The following is a 17,725-nucleotide window of genomic DNA, read 5'->3' as shown; positions in this document are numbered from 1 at the left end:
CAATAAAATAAATGAATGATTTAAAAAAAAAAACGACCAGGAAAAAAAGGAGATGGAAAGAAAAAAAGAGAAGAAAGAGGAAACATCTACTGGGGTTTGTGCCACCCATCCCCCAGGCGATCTGCCTCTACCTCTGTTTCTCATTCCTCTTTTTTTCTTGTGTATTTCTGTGATGCTTGGTCTGTTTGCCACCACCCAATAAGCAAACAACACCCACCCACAATCCTCCAGTTCTTCCAGCAGCCCTGCAGGTATATGGCAAAGAACAAAGAAAAACATTGCTAACTGCCAGTTGTGTTTGCATTCGTCAGTGTGCATCTCTTCTTTGGGGTGGAAGGCAATGGGGGGTGGGTATCGGGCTTGTTTTGGGGAGGGGTTTGAGAAATCCAGAGGTAGCAGAATTGTTCGCAACACACTTGACGTTCATTAGTGAAGCAGCTGCTGACGTATCAGGAGCTCGGGTAAGGTTGATTTCAAAACATTTGTTTTCAAACACACAATTTCAAAAGAAAAAAAGGGTGTTGAGCTACAGCAGTGTGTGCATGTGAAAACCTGTGCATGCAGATACTGGCACACTCTCCCTCTCCAGCTAACAGAGGCTGACAACTGCACAGAGTTTGACTGGGCTGTCGCTGCAGCCAATGTGACAGCTGAACAGCCAAGCAACGTCTGTACACACACACGTACATGCACGAGCATCATCTTGATTCCTGATATGATGAATATCCTCATCGGTAAATACGGTATCGTTTGACTGTTATCCACAAACATGTGCAGTTAGCGCTGAATTGTGTTGATGTGTGCAGATGTCTTGCTGTTACAGAAATGATAATTGCTTGTGGTGATCTGTGGTGAACATCTTTTTTTCCCCTTCTCTTTCAGTGGCTGATGAGGGGCTTTGTGAGTGCGTGCTGTCCTACGAGTGCAGAACCCTTCTGTTCAAGGCCATACACAATCTGCTGGAAAGGTAAAAACTATCGGCATGAAAAAAGGCAACATCAAATACAGTAAGAAGTGCAGTTGGGGTAGGAATGACAAGTAGCAATTATGTTGTTGGGCAATTTTCAAAAAATAGACAGAGACTTTTTAATGACTCTAGGATTCTCTTGGTTTATATAAAGCATCAGCAAAGTTAAGCTGCTGTCATGCTCGCTGCATTAATCATTGCACTAGGAAATTGTGACATCAACACAGCAGTAACCATTTATATACCTAAGGTGCAATTCACTCACTGCAGTCATTGTGCTAAAATGTAGGCGTCACTACTGAGAAAATAACACTGCCACACTGCAGGGAGAGCACCAAAAGGAAACACAGGCCACACAGGAAATACATGATGGATACACAAATGATGCACGGTTTCTACTTCTTTGCTTTTGTAACTTTTGCAATAGTTGTTTTGACGAGTTGTACATTCGCCTGTGGTGACGGACCTGCTCACATACTCTGTCCCGCAGCTCTTACTGTTTTCCAAATGGGTCACTCGCAGAGCTCTCAACGGGTCTTTAGGTTCGGTAGGTACACGACCGGTCAAAACAAAACCAAAAAGAGCTGTTTTCTCCCAAATCACCGGACGCATTTGTAGTCCGGGCTTTTCCTTGTTTGCTCAGTAACAGCACAAAGAAACACATTTTCACGGTGTTTTTCTTGTAGTTTGTTTGCCACGTCCCACCTGCTCTCTCTGTGTTTGGACCACTCAGCAGACAAATCAGAACAGACTTGGGTTTCGGGGAGGGAGACCTTAAACACACAGGAGCAAAAGAAAAGCATTTCCGAGTCGGTGACAATAGGTGCTGGAGCAACTTATAATGTAAAAAAAGAACTAGTTGAGCACTAAAAGCATTTGAACCTATTCAGGTAAAACACAAAACAAAACAAAAATATATTCAACAACAACTTGTACAGCCCCATTGATGAAAATATTAAAGAAAGATGTGGAACTATATATTTCTTCAAAGATTTCTTCTATATAAATGCTAATTTGGGGTATTTTGAATTAATTCATTTTCTTTATTTTTCTTTCATGTGTTGTTTATATACATTACATCTCTCCCTGGCTACATGTTGCTGTGTCTTAAATGAATTACAGTGATTTCAAATGACAAAAAAAATAAGTAATCAAACAAAACAACTTACACAGTCTCTGTTTTCTGTCATAAGACTCACTGTAATGAAATCACAATCTGAGTGCTGAATCACTTGCTCAAGTACCCAAAGCTCTCCTTTCTGAGTCAGGGCCATCTGTTAAATGAAGCAGCACATATTTGCTCTCTATTAAGTTAAGCATCAGTGATCATCATAGGGGGCAGGCTGAATTAACCTTCCTCTTACCTTGAAGCTGACTCCTTTTATAGCTCACTGTTTCAACAGCAGCAAGATCACTTTTACTTCCTCTTTTATATATTGCACACAAAGAGCTGATCTCTCAGATCGCTAATTTGATACAAATAAAGCAGTTGGAAATATTAAGACATATCAGGAACATTATGGTATGAAGTGAGAAAACTAGCATAAATTAATATGAATATTAATGTTTATACAATTAATTAGTAATAATTGATCTACATGTTGTGTGAAACATTTTGTTAGGGTGTTGCTTTCACCGAATGGAGGGCTCTTGTTAGCATAATATCATATGGTATGCAATGATCAGGGGAGCTTTGTTGTATTGTTCATTCATACATTTTCTGGTGAAAAGGGGCTTGGTGGCTGAAAGACATAAACAAATCAGACACCACAGAAAGTGAAACAGCTTCCACTAGATTTGTAGGGATATATTTATAGCCCACTGCGGCAGACAATTAAGTTTATTGTCATTTATTGGTAGATATAAATGATTCCCATATCTTTAATTTGTTCAGAGATCAGTGTATGAGAACGTTATGTGTTGATAGCTCCCAATGTGGATTTTAGAGTTGCAAGAAACCAAACTTCTAACAAAAAACAGCAATTATCATTAAAAAAAAAACCCACAGTACCCAAGTTAAAACAAATAATGTAACTTATGAACCCCATTACAATTCAATTCAATTCAATTCAATTCAATTAATTTTTATTTATATAGCGCCAAATACAACAAATGTCATCAGAAGTAATTAAGAGCATAAAGCTGCCAACTGGTTTTGAAATGTGTGTTAATTGTTGAATTTATACATTAGTTTGGGGGATTTTACTGCTTTTTGTGATGAACATTTGGGTGACGAAGTGTGGCCAAAATTGAACTGAAGGAGGACAAAACATCCAACATCCAATTCAAGCCAATAAGAATCCAATTTGTCGTAATACAATGATTATCCAATCAAATCCAATTGATTAAATTCTAAATTAGTCCGACTCATACATTCAAAGCCAATTAAAAAAATAAATGTAGCCAAGCTAAGGAAACCAACAGATTGCACAGAAACTTCTCTTTGATCCAATCTCCTGTCCTGAGCGTGCACGAGGCGACCGTGGAAAGAAAAAACCTCCTTTTAACAGGAAGAAACTTCCGTCAGAACCAGACTCGGGAACGGTGGCCATCTGCCTCGAACAGCTGGGGTTTGAGAGGACAGAGAAGAGGGGACAACAAACACCGTAACATCAGATCAGGGATACCTGCTGAGAAAGACAAACACAAGTTTATGACAACAATAATGTTATATATATATATACATAGAGAAAAAAAGGAAAAGAATGAGGAAGGGTGTGTCACAGTTGTGTAGTCATTCAGCTCCCTGTTTTGGTTTCATCATTTTACAGTCATCTGTTTAATTTCCAGATGTATGCAGCTGGGTTTTTTTCATGAAAAAAGCATGGAATCACCAAACTTTATAGAGACAAAGAAGATGACCAGTGGAGCATTTAGCAGCTAAAAAGATGGATGTTTCCCAAAGGAAACAGGAACAGAGGAGAGGAAACTTCAAATGGAAATCTTAAATAGCTCTTCCAGACAGTGAAAACACAATATTAACAAGTTCACCAATCTTCTAAAGCTACGGCATTATCGCTGTTCAACATGTTGCTGAACAGTCGATGTGGTAGAGGGTTTTTATCAGCTTCTTATTTTCTAGGGTTTTTATTTTGCTCTGCCTCAAGGATTTTTGCAGACAGCTTTAGAACGATGTTATATTTCACGTGATCTGCGTTCACTCTTGCCATTGCAGCCTCTTTGCTGTCTGCTGCGCGTGTGTGTGTGTGTGTATGTGTGTGTGTGTGTCAGACAGAGAGGGGAGCCTGCAGAGCGACCACAAATAAAAGAGTGGTCTTTTTCTGTTAATTCGGCTCACACACTGTGAAGATCGGCTCACGGGCTGGACCTAATAATGACAGGGACAGCCATGGAGTAAGAAAGTTTGAATAGCGCTGTTAAAGATTTATTCGGTTATGCAAACTATTCATTTGAGCAGCAGAACATGTGGGAAGTTAGGAGCTACCCCTGTTGTGCATTCCTTTCTGTTAATCCAAGCTCATGCAGTTTGGACTTTGGTTGTGTTAAAGGTGAAGAATAAATAGTACCGATAAAGACTTGATAAGTATATCGTCTCAATAGCCACAGAAAAATGAGCGGGGTCATCATTCAGTTGTTGTCATATAAATGGAGAGGAACCCACGTATGCAAAGCGATAAAGTCTGCTGGATGTGCAAAATGGAAATGCTACACAAATGTGTAGACATGATATTATATATTAATGTTATTACAAGAGGTTATGATGCTATTATCCCCATGAGGCTTTAAAATGGTAAAAACAGATATTTTGCGCGATAACTGTAACATTTTTTTTGTTGACATGCAACATGAGGCAAAATTGTCCATTAAGAAACTAACTTGTGCTAAAACAAAAAAGTTTGGGATTACACAATGTTACAATATCAGATATGTAAAAAAAAACGAAAAAAAAAAACAGGATTATGATACTGTTATTATATTTTATTATGATGTTATTTTATTATAAATATAGCAAGCTTGAAATAGCTTACAACAATATCTTAAGAACTTTGAAAACATATGGCTATGGCATTGTGTCGATGTACAGAGAATCCAAAACAATCATGATATTATCACTGTTAAAAAAAACCCGAAAAATTTTAAAGCAGCAGCTTAATATTTTCGGAATGAAAATATATTACTGAATTCCTTTTAAAATAATTAATGATAACAATATTAACACAGTGTATGTTAGAAATGAAAAATACATGTTAAGGATATTACCATGATAGCTCTGGTAGATAGCAAGCACAACGATATTATCAGGATATCTGTGGTAATTATAAAATTAGCAATCAGATAAGTTAATCTTTATCTTTTTTCTCTAATGGTGTACTTTGTCCTTTTTGACAAATAATTACACTCAAGATGTTGAGGTAAGGCAAAGACACAAACTATGTCTGAAAGTTTAACAATTTATTATTCTACCACCTCAGAATACAGATCTTTTTATATGTTACTGTACATTATCAGTACTGATATTATGCAGCCCCGCACATCAAGGCATCCTGGACTCCTACGTGCAGCCTTATTTATGTCACATACGGTCCTGATGTTTGAAATCCTTTCAGCATTTACTTCAGCATTAACTCAGTGGTTGTTGCATTGATATACAGTAATACAGTTACTCACTGACATTATTGTCTTTTGAGGTTTCCCTATTTAGAGGTACACCGATCCGATACGCACAGTTGTAACAGAGGACAATACTGCTTTTGCGAGACAACCATACTTTTTTAAAAATTGAGAGAATTCTCACATGCACTCAGCAACCATGTCCAGAGAGAAAAATGCATTAATAAGAATTTACTAAAGGTGGGAGAGCTGGAGACTGAAAGCTTTGGATAGCTGAGCTCGGTTGAGTCGAGACGGCTCCATAAAATCCTTTTGTAATTCTGTGACCCAGGTCAGAGGATTCGGTGGGGAATTCACTGGCACCTGCACACAGAGACGAGACAAAACTTCTGAGAGAGCTGTGTTATGTCTGCAAGAGGAGTCGGAAATGTTGGTGGGATCACCAAACAGAGAGACCGATAAACTAAACTTTGATGTGCTCACATTTTCTTCTGATGAAAGAGAGGGCTTTGGGAAGATATGTGTGAAAGCGCCAACTGTTTTGGGAAAAGTAAATTTGTTGAAGATTACCTTCCCTTATCCTGGGCACCCGTCAGAAAGTTAATATATTTCGCTTTGCAAGCATTCAGTGAAGGAAAAGTCCTCGCTGTTGTGTTTTATAAGTATCAATTCAAACTGCGAGCAGCAATGAATGGGAGGCCTTGGTGACCGCCGCAATGAGACGCTTTTCCACCCATCTCATTGGGGATGATACTTGAAGGAAGACACCTGTCTTTTTTATTTTTTATTTAACCTTTCTTTAACCAGGAAATGGTCCCATTGAGTTACAATAACTCTTCTGCCAGGGAGTCCTTGGCCAGGCAATATAGACCTCAAGGCAATATGGACCTGGAATTTTCAGACCTGTATGATGAAATCCGGAAGAGGATTTTGTTAAAATGTAATATGCGTAAAACACCTAAATGAAGTCTTTGAGGAAAAGTAGTTGACTTCGTGTTTGGAAGAGAATTAAGTTTTCTAAGGTTGTCTTTTTCTGCTTCTGTTTCATGATACAGGTGTTTGACGGATAAAGGTTTCGTTAGGATCGGGAAATGGTTTTTCAAGCCAAACGAACTGGAAGGAAAGTCTGTAGGCAACAGGTAAGAACACAGACATGCATACACACATTATTTGATTGTTGTAATATGCCTCACTCGCATGTTTCGCATCTCATTTTTACATTTGAGAAATGTTTGTGACCATGTGAGCTTGTCAAAAAGATGACACAGAAAAGCAGTGTTACTGGCTTTCATGTGATTCAGTATTCGCCAAGTCTTCTTGATGTTCCAGCAGCTGGCCAGTGATATAACACTGTTTAAGCAGAGCGGTGAATGGTGTCCGGAGGTGAGAGCATAGCTGAGCTCGCACAGCTTTCTCTCTGGGTGAGGAGAGGGTTGTTGTGTGTGTGTGAGTATGTATGTGACATGCTGTGTTACTGTGTTGGCAGCGTGGGAGACAGACAGAGACACTGAAACAGAGTAAAAAGAGGGGTGGGTGTGATGACAGTTCAACTTGTTGCTTCAGCCATTACAGTTCCCTCTCACAGCTCAGTATACTCACTTCAGCGTTTCCTGCTGGTGAGGATGCAACATTTCTCACGTCTCTAACAAAGCAATGTTCAAATGGGAAGTATTTAAGTGGCTGCCTCCTAGGAAACCACTTAGCTCTCAAATAGCTCAGTGTAGAATTTAGTTTTTGATATCACATAAAGGCATTAAATACAAATATCCTCCGTTTATTTGGATTTACTCTGTAGCTGTTTTAACGGGAAATCTACAAACTGCTTTGTCATCCTAATGTGATGCAGTTAAGACATACACAGGGAACTCTCTCACCAGAAAGCTGCTGACACAAGAGGAGTCTGATGTTATGAGCTGCAGGTCTAGCTATTGAGAGCAGGTGGAAGTCCAATTGTTTGACACATTGAGAGGGTGTTTGTCACTTGCCCAGCTTGTAGGGGAGTATTGTGAGGAGAACTGATGCGATTGGGACATTTTTGAACCTAAGATCACTCTTGTGGCGAAATATACTGCAGATCGAGATGATGCAATAGATGAAGAAACCCAAATAAATTCTAACAATGAATGCAGATGCTTCAGTTAGTGCTAGGGTGCCATTGAATGATTGGATACGAGCGGAACGGAGGGGAATCAGAAGTGTCCTTCACCACCATAGTAAAATAAGGGAATCGTTTTTAAGAGGCATGGTTTATTCCCTCCAAAAGACTACATGATTAAGTATCATGAGTGAGGGGGAATGGGTGCAGTGGTGCAGGCGCTGTTATGTACTTTGTGGTGAGGAGGGAGGCCCGTGGCTCATGCAGGTCTCGCTCGAGAGATTATGTCTGCCAGCTGGCCTGGGAATGGTTAGGGATCCCCCAGGAGAAACTAGAAAGACAGAATGGGGCATCTGTGCTCCCCATTTTGCTACTGTGGCCCTTTTCTTATGGGTTTTCAAACACTTTGATTTTACCAGTGGTTACACTATAAAATTTAACAAGTTGCCTTTTACTTAAAAAAATTGCAAACTTGTTGGCGTTTTTGAAACTTGAATGATTGAATATAATTAACAACACAAGCACGCGGAACTCAAGATAACTTGATTAATCTGAGTATGTTGTGATTACATAAAGTTGTACAAATAATTCAAGTCTACACATATTAAAGGTAATGCTTTATGAAAACAGGTTGATACTAAAAGACACGATTGAAAGCCATAAATGCACAGTTTTGGGTTTTCCCTGCTGGATATGACTCGCTGTAACCTGTAACACGCAACATGAACTGTAAGTCATTCATTATCATTATCAATCATCATCATAACAGATAAGCTGTCTATGATGTGTTGCCATTACACAGAAACTGTGGTGAAATAATGTTTTTCTCGTCTATTTTGCTGAGAACCGCTTTCCTCACATGTAAAAAATAGTCACCACCTCGAGCCTCCAAGGTGACACCGGCTTAATTTTTGCATTGTTTTGTTTTCTGTTTTTAGTTAAAATTTTTTTCATTTAAAAATGTCCGCAAGAAGCAATAATGAATAATAAAATAAAACTAAACAAGAGATATGTTCATAGACATTTGAGTTGTCATTGGAACACGGGCATGATTCTTTTCTACTGAAATTTGAATGATTGAATCACATCAAGCACATGGTTGAATAAAATGAATCACCTCTAATTTATTGTCTTAAAATAGTAGCTTGGAACATTGTGCATTGAATTATCCTCCAATGAACCTTAAGGGTTTATGTAAATATCTTGCATTATACATAACCAATGTGACATGTGGTCCAACAATGAATATTTCAGAGCTGATGCAGATAGACTCTGCAGGCCAAGGATGGCTGACCAATTAGAGCAAGCAAGCTGTTTTAGGAGAGGGGTGGCCTCATCCGCATCAGTTTTCACAGGAGAAACATCAACATGGGCAGATAGAAATCCCTGCACCCGCTGTTTCATGGGGAATTTTAAGATCATTGTGGGAGAGGGGGAGCAATCAAAAAACAATGCACCACCTCCTGCGATCTCATGTGATCTCATGTGGAAGCACACGAGAACATACAACCATTTTCTGCAAGGTTGGAAAAAACCTTGCAGAGAGGAAAAGCAAAGCAGAAGCTTGAATGAGTCTGAGAGGATGGTGGACACAGTCAGCATGAGTTGTGTACTGAAGGTGACATTTTGTCTGTCACTTTTACGTTTTGTCAGCAGTTGTTTGCTAATGTTAGCCTTAAGGGCTGGAATGTTTGCTGTTGCTTAGCAACTGCTCTGTTCATATTGAATTTACAGCATCTAAGTGATTTAAATATTTTTAATAAATGTTGGGTAGTTTGAATCTTAAAAAAAAAAAAACTAGACTGAATTTTGTTTTAGTATCATACAATTGATCTAATAAAATGTGATGCATCATATTCTGTGCTTGCACCAGACATCTAACACTGTACTAACCACGCAAGGTGACCCCAGCTTTAATCCTTGTGGTTGTTTTATTTATCTTTGTAGAGGTTTTCAGATGCCTTGTTTCCCTGTGTGTATTTATTTTGTACATTATTTCGTTTGACATTGAAGAGACGATGAATTCACTTGGAAGAGAAATCAGAAAAATGTATAGAACTTTAATAGCACAGGTGACCAAATATAGACAAGATTACAAACTACCAGGTGGCAGTAAAGCTTAGATAATTAGAGGTGATTTCAATGATATAAGGAGAAGAAAGCAGGGAGGCGTAAGGACACTGCACATTTCTATGTATGTATATATATAGTTGTTTGAAAGTTGCACCCAGGTTTTTAGTGTGTGCAGAGCTTGGTATGTGTATGTGTATGTGTGTGTGCGTGCGGGAGACTTCTGTGCATCATGTTAATTCCTCTTCATTTCCACAGCTCTGTTGGAATATGTTCTACGCCCCCTGCTGAGCCAACTCAGACTTGTTCTCTCTGTGAATTATTGAACATCCTGAAAGCAAAGATTGAAAGAGAAATGGGGAGAAAGAGACATGTTCTTCAACACTCACACACAAACAAACTCAAATCTTATGGAGATGTCTTTTTTTTTTTTGAGCCTGCATTTATTAATTTCAATGCATCACCACTGCTCACTTCCAGCAGTCCACAAGAGGTCCTAAATACCCTCCTGTTATCTTATCTTCCTCGCCCTCACACATAAACACAGACAAACACACACATCATCTCTTATTTCCACCATCGAAATGTTAGCCCACAGTTGACATTCACAGTGTGAGTTTAGACAACCCCTCCAGATCCCGGGCCATCAGTGTTTTCATGCCATGAGGGAACACTGCTCAGTTAGGCATTTAATGACCTCCTCTATCAACACCTTCTTTGTCTCTTCTTCACTTCCAAATTGTGTCTTTTATCCCCAACAGGGGGCGCTTTGGTGCTAATATCCATGCCATGCTTCCACACTCATGCCAACTCCTGGCACTGCCGCCTTTGTCAGACTTATCTGGTCTTTATCTGGTATATGTCCCCGGAGCATAGCAGGGATTGGTGCATCCAGGAGATGATTCCCCAACCATCCTATCCCTCTCCCCACCCCCCCCTCTTAACCCAATACTCCTGCTCCCTTTGTGTCTGAATGGGAGGAAAGCACTCTGTGTTGGTAACGCATTGCATCAGACGATGAGGGGAGCATGCGAGAGAGAGAGAGAGAGAGAGAGAGAGAGAGAGAGAGAGAGAGAGAGAGAGAGAGAGAGAGAGAGTTACAGGAATACAAAACGAGCAGGGGAGACGCGGCATCAGAGAGAGGAAGGGTGAGGAGGAGCCTCAGTGTGGGTGGTGGCAGGGTGGGGATCAGAGAAGGTAGGGGGTCGTAAATGAATCATTACTGTAGACGGCTGAATGGATGTATTAGAGTCTCTCATTAGTTCGGTCAATTCTTATAGTGCACAGCTTTTTTTTTATATAGCTGCTTTCATTTCACTAATGACCATAAACCCATGCATAAATAATATTTATTGTTTTGTGTAAGAGACTTGTCCCCTGGCCTCTGATTTAGAAACAGGAGTGTGCTACATTTCCTGTTGGAATTCTCAGAAATTCCAACCCAAATAAACAGAGCAGGTTTTTTTTTTGTTATAAGTCTGACATTGAGACATTAACCATCTCCTTGGCAACAGACATTTGGTGTCGGGCATCATGACAAGGTCACAGAATCACCATAAATAAAAAGATGAATAAATAGACACAGTTCTTCATTTTTTTCCACTGTTGCTCTATTTCTATTTAATTTCAATCACCCCCTAAACCCCAGGTGCCGATCTTCAATTAGACCTGTGCAATGAATTTACAGATGTCAAGAGTGTTTGTTTGCTCTTATGTATTTGCACAATTCAAATGCCATGACAGATGGATATTGGCAGCAGTGGAAGGAAGTAGAGAGTCTCCCCAAGTATAGGAAATAACAATAGATTTAAATAAATAAAAAAAAGAATAGCTTGTGATCCCCACCCCTCTGGTGCTTTAAGGAAGTTAAAAACAGACCATTCCCAGTTGTAATGAGAGTAAGAAAGAACGTCATTCATTATTTATCTTCAATCAGTGTTAAGCTAAATTGTGTTAAATTTGCCAGATATGGCATTATTGAGGGCCAGAAGATTTTTTTTGACAGGTTACAAAGGTGACTGACAAGGAAAATACTCCCTTGAGCAGCAGATTGTAAGATGCACTGACAGCCAAACTAGATGGATAAGTAGCTGTTGCCTGAATGATGACTGGCAGGGCACAATGTATGTGTGGAGGAAAGAATAAGAATGAAACTCAAATGTCCACTTAAGTGAATGAATGAATTTGGCTATTACTATAACTATGCTAAAGGTTTATGCAGTGGCTCATTGACTGCCTACACATTTAGACGGGGAATTAGACTGACAGTACAATGTTGCTCAGTCTTTTTCATAATTAACTGTGTGAGTAAAGTTCCAGGCAAAAGCTCAACAACCCTCAGTCATAGGAAAGCTTATTAGCTATTTGCATGATTGAGTCATTTGTTTCTTCTCATCTGAAACACGTTCTGTGTGTTTGTGTGACAAAATGGAACGAACACAAGATGCACTATCCCTCAGATTTTTACCGGTGAGAAACCAGTAACCGGTAGAAGTGGAAGAAATGGAAAAGGAGCAGCGAAAACAACATACAGATCAGTTGTGAGGACGGTGATACATCACAGCGGCAACCTACAACCCGACCCTTTTCCTGTTTTGTTAATTAGGACAACAGATGTGAAGTAAAAGCCTCTGATGGCTTTCATTGATGTTCTTTTCGTGGTTAGCGACTTAGGCTTCTCCACCTGGTAACATTTGTGTGAGACTGGCCAAGTGAAATACGTCCACAGTTATTCTCTGCTGTTTTCAGGACTTCACATAATCTCATTTCAAATCATAGATGTTTGATATTTCTGTGGATCCCGTGCCTGTACAAAGAGCCTTAGTGTGCACAGTTTGTGTCCTTGAGTGTGGCACCTTTTCATTGCGAATCCATATAAATAGCATTTGAGCACAAACATTGTGATAGCAGCACCGGTTAAAGACACCCACAGGGGGCCACTGAATAATACATCAAACTTGGTGCATCCGCCTTATGTTACTTTTAATAGCGCTGTGTACTGCTGTACATGTTCATGCAGCACCATTTACATGCGCCCGCATAAGCCTGAGCATTGTTATGCATGTTAGGTGGTTTGGTAAGATTTATTTGTATGGAATAAATTTAGTAATTGTGCCAATGCAGTGGAAGAAGTTTTTGGAGATACATGCCACTTACAAGAGATTATGAGAGTGTAAACATCCTCCACATTGGTCCATATACACACAAAAGGAGTGTCTACTCATGTGTGATTGTGTGGGAAGAGTTAGCTAGAAAGAAGATGATATCGCATAACGGTGCTTCTGTGGTGGCAGACGGAACATTTAAGGTGGAGATTAAGCAGATTATTCCCCCAGATTTGAGAGAATCTCTGCTGTAGTTACTCTGTAACCCCTGTTATGACACCATCTGATTTTGATGCCTTTAATAGTTGAGATAAGAGCCTTGTTTATGATGCACATGGTTGTTTTACTTATCATTGTTTTATTAATCTTTCTTATCACTTTCCCTTTGGATCAGATATCAGAGCTCAGCTCAAGAATACAGTCAACTGTTACTATTTTCTTTGGAAGCGCGCACGTGTGTGTGTGTGTGTGTTTGTGTGTGTGCCCATGATGCATGTCAGACATTAACCAGCTCCCCTGCAGGCTGTCTGGCTGACTGGTAAGATTGTTGTGGGGTGAAAAGAGATGTTGTTACATGGACTCAACACAGTACCCTTTCGCCTAATTGTCTCTGACAGTCAGAGACACATCGAGTGTACTGTACATGTTCAAATTTGATTAAAACTGCACGTTTATGTGCATTAATTTGGTGTCACCCATTACGATGTACAAACTCTGATGCATAAGATGTTGGCATATAAGGGAGATATAATGTATGATACATTAGATTTAGCAAAATTCTAATCTACAATACGCAAAGAGTTGAAACACATGCAGTACATATGAAACTAAATGCAAGCGTCACCGTCGGTATTTGATGTGTCTGTGTGTTCTTTGGCTCTATATTACCTGATTGATTTCAACATAAAATTGTGCTCAGTAGCTGGCCATTAAAACTCTGATCTCATGTGTGCAGCAGTTTCAGTGTGTGGCGCTGAATAATTCACTTCCTCTTCATTCTCTCATACTGGTTTTGCTTTCATTTCTCATTTTTTATGGAGTCTTTCCTACCCTGTCTGTCTAATTTCCTCTCTATCCAGCTACTTTCTCATTTTGTCTCAATCTTACTCAGGCATGTCCTTAATTCCTTATGTCTCCATCTTTTTCTCATGTGGACCCCCCCATCAGAGTCAGTTCTCTTTTTTTCTCTTTGCCTGTACTGTCAGCCCTTAGGCATGTCTCAGCCATCACTCCTCTTCATTTATTAATACCTGTACTCATACAGCCAGGCACACACAGCCGCCTCACATATCTGTCTGCCGTTCTCACACACATACACCGACAGCACAAAAGCCCCAGAGGATGCAAGGAGCCCGGTGTGTCCACACACTCATACCCGCTTACTTAGCAGGAAAATGCCCTTTGTAAAAGACAGGGAGCATCAATCTCCCAGCTGGGTCAGACTGCAGTTTGATGCTCTTTTTGTGCCTTTACTTTTTCCCCGACTTGCATGGGGTTGCACTTCATTGCAGATGCAATAGATCTTATGTTACAGTCGTCATGGATTCGTTGTTAGCTTGATTGACTTTAATCATATTTGTTTATCGATAGCGCTTGATTCCCCAGCTAAAACATTGCCTCATCTTTAAATATTAAATAATTGAAATAATATTCATGAATAGCATTTGTAACAGTGTTCACACACAGTATCAGGTCGATTTGTTTGATGCTAGCCTGTAATTCTATGTCTGTCGTTGGTTTGAGACAAAAAAAGATACAGAGAGGGATGAGTTCTGACTGTGATTACCTGCTTTTTGGTCTGTTTAAATGAGCCTTAAGGGAGTCAGTAAGTCAGTAGGCGGTTGAGATGTTGAGATTGTAACATATTCAATGGTTGCTTTTTTGGACAGCAGCCATGTGACATGACGGGAACCCCTAATCACGAATAGTAAAATGTCTAAGCTACCACATATTTTGTAATATCTAACCATATTTGTTGAGACAAATATTTGTTAGCCTTGATATGGTGTTTTGAATGCAAAACTTTAACAATTTGGGAGTGTGAAGTTAAGAAATGAATGATCTGTGAGAATATTTGAAGTAGGTCTTGAACTCAAGGTCTCAAAGCACGCTCCCTAAGTCTTCTTTTAAGCATTTGTAGCCAAATCAGCAATTATGTACATCTACATGGTCATATTGCAAGTCAGTGAACTTTAATGTAATCACATAGTGAGTCATCACACTTTGACATTGTCTCAAAGCAGGATGTAAACTACATCTCAGTATTTTAAAAGGGAAATGAGTGAGGGAAACATTGTACAATCTTTGAGCTTTTATTTTTAAACTGCAGTGTTTTTTTTTGCGCTGTGAACCAACACAGACGTTATTTGCTCCATCGGGAGGTGGAGTTGTTGAACCAGTGTCAATGCCCTCATGCTCATGACTGCATTGAGATTTTAGTGCACTCAGAATAAATGAAAGCATATGACATCAGAGAAGCTGAACATCCCTAAATGTTAAATGTGGTTGTGTGTATATGTGTAGAGCAGACTGTTACCCTTGACTTGCAGCTGTTTCCCCATGCAGCTAAATATAGCCCTTCATATGGTGGAATGATGCACCGAGGACAAGGTTGGAGGGCAGTGACATTGAAAGCATTTTGACTCATCCGTTGTAGAGATGTGAAATGCAGAGAAGACGGACTACTGCTGTGTTTGTGCGTGTATGTGTGTGGCGGGGGGGGGTTCCTGTATAAGTACAGGCGTCTTGTGCCTTTGTGCTTGTTTGTCGCAGGCATGCATACACACTTTAGCTTTGTTTTTTCCTCCTGTGATTGCGCAGACCTGTGTTCAAACCACCTGCTGTCATGAGGGTATGTTTTTCTCTGGGAGCATCAGGAATGTTTATGAAGCAGAAAAAATTGGCTCCCTCTACCTTTGGGTGCATTAAGCGCCATCTGGAGGCTGTCATGGTCAACAGTAAGATATCTGGCTCAGAGAGACTGTTTAGCTGTGACCATGAGTGTGGAACTGGCCATTTTATTGAATTTGATGATCCATTACGGCTCAAATGGAGGTCCAACTCCCTCAGGGCAAAGGGGATATTGCATAGGCAGCAGGGTAATCACAAAGCGATTACAGTACCTGCTGACGTTATTGTCATTCTGATATATATAAACCAAGGTAGAAAGAAGGTTTATAGATTAAAAATATACATCAGTGAAGCTGTCGAGGTCGTTAATGACGTTCAGGCCGCCCACTGCTGTATAGATTGCAATAAAGCTGCAACAATTATTTCTTCATGATTAAAAAAAGAGCAATGCATGATGAACTATGCACAGAATGTGTAATAAAGAGAATGTTGCATATGTTAACATGCAGCTTCCCCAATCAGTCATAAACAAACAAGGATTTATACCCGCAATAAGGAGCATATGTGGGTACTGATGAAGAAGATCAGTGACAGTAGCGCTTAGTAAGGCCTTTACACAGACACACTTTGAGTATGTTCTTACTGAATTGATGTTTGATGTTGAGAAAATATCTTATTTCTCATTTCTCATGTCATGGAAGCCATATGCATGCGTAACATTTTCAGCACATCTGATGCAGAAATCTGCTAAGTCTCAAATGTATTTTTCATTCTATTTAAATCTGAATTTAATTAAATTGTCGGTAATTGTGAATGTAATTAAAATGGTCATTGAGAGAGGGATCTGATTCATTGAACAAACTCATATTTGCAGCCATGTTTTTTGAAACTCAAGAGTGCGGGCTTTGCCCAGCATGTTTCCCTGATCAACTCAGTCTGCTCACACAGAAGATATACTTCACACCAGCCTATTTCTGCACTGTTAATGCCAATCTGTGACTTCATCTTTCAACTCTTTAACTGTTGTCTGTCCTCAGCGAACAGCTGTCATGTTCCTTCTCCTTCTTCCTCCACGGGGAGAGCAATGTGTGCACGAGCGTGGAGATCGTCCAGCACCAGCCTGCGTACCACATCACAGAGCACCACATCCACCTTGCGCAGACCTCCACCACACCAGTTCAGGGTAACACCAAAAACCCATTGTTTTTTTTATTATGCTTATGTACATGGAATAAAAAAACAAAAGTTATTCTACAGTGACAATTTAGTGAGGGTTGATGGTGGAAAAGAGGAGTAAGTCTCTAGAATGAGTATGTTGATGGCCTTACTGCAATATGGACATGCCGAGTTATCTGTACTGGAATTATTCAGATTGGTATTAAACTTCTATACATAAGATCTTTCATTTTTTCAGGAGCTACCTTCCAGAAAAATTAAAAGTGATCACACTGTTTTTAAAGAGACTGCAGTGTCCATATTTATCATAATGAAAGATCATGACAATGTACAACGTGTGTGGTTCATAGTGTGTTTTTAGTATTTTGTTTGACAAGTGAGGAGCTCTATTTGGCATTGAAAAAAAGATGGAAATCAGATAGAAATTTCATGTACAGTCAAATGTTTGGCTGTCCAATGTACAGATTCACATTGTTGTTGTATATTATTACTGACACAATACATAATCAGAATTTTTCTTCTATAGTATGTCAAAGTTTAGTTAATTATCTGTATTTTTTCTACTTCTGAGTTCATAAGTCAGTCATATATTTCGTATGTAAAATGGATACTCGCATTAAAACTGCCAATCATTGGAAGTGCTAACAATAAATGTATTAGTTTTGATTTTTGAAAATAGTACAGAATATTCCATCAAACTGTTCTTACAGTAGAAGCAGAAAATGACACGGGCCATTCCTTAGTTATTCAACATTGTACTTTAGAAAATGTACTTAGTTCTACCTCTAAACGTTAGTGGTTAAGTTTCTGGTTTTACGCTTCTAACTGGCTAAATATTAACATTATGTGTAAACTGAGCTATGGAATAAGTGACAAAGTTAAGGGAACCTT

The 17,725-nt window shown here is 39.4% G+C and overlaps 1 protein-coding gene across 5 annotated transcripts in view; it reads left to right on the top strand.

The window, feature by feature from the left end:
• Positions 1-17,725, top strand: part of LOC142372383 (mediator of RNA polymerase II transcription subunit 13-like) — an 84,885-nt gene that overhangs the window by 51,165 nt on the left and 15,995 nt on the right. For all 5 annotated transcript variants that reach the window (XM_075455264.1, XM_075455266.1, XM_075455265.1 and 2 more), the window contains exons 3-5: positions 883-967; positions 6,595-6,678; positions 16,696-16,841. In XM_075455264.1, coding sequence (XP_075311379.1) covers positions 883-967; positions 6,595-6,678; positions 16,696-16,841 — 315 coding nt within the window. The remainder of the gene's footprint in view (positions 1-882; positions 968-6,594; positions 6,679-16,695; positions 16,842-17,725) is intronic.

Source organism: Odontesthes bonariensis, chromosome 22, assembly GCF_027942865.1.
Source record: "Odontesthes bonariensis isolate fOdoBon6 chromosome 22, fOdoBon6.hap1, whole genome shotgun sequence".
NCBI classification, from domain to species: domain Eukaryota; kingdom Metazoa; phylum Chordata; class Actinopteri; order Atheriniformes; family Atherinopsidae; genus Odontesthes; species Odontesthes bonariensis.
This window is presented reverse-complemented; position numbering and strand designations above follow the sequence as displayed.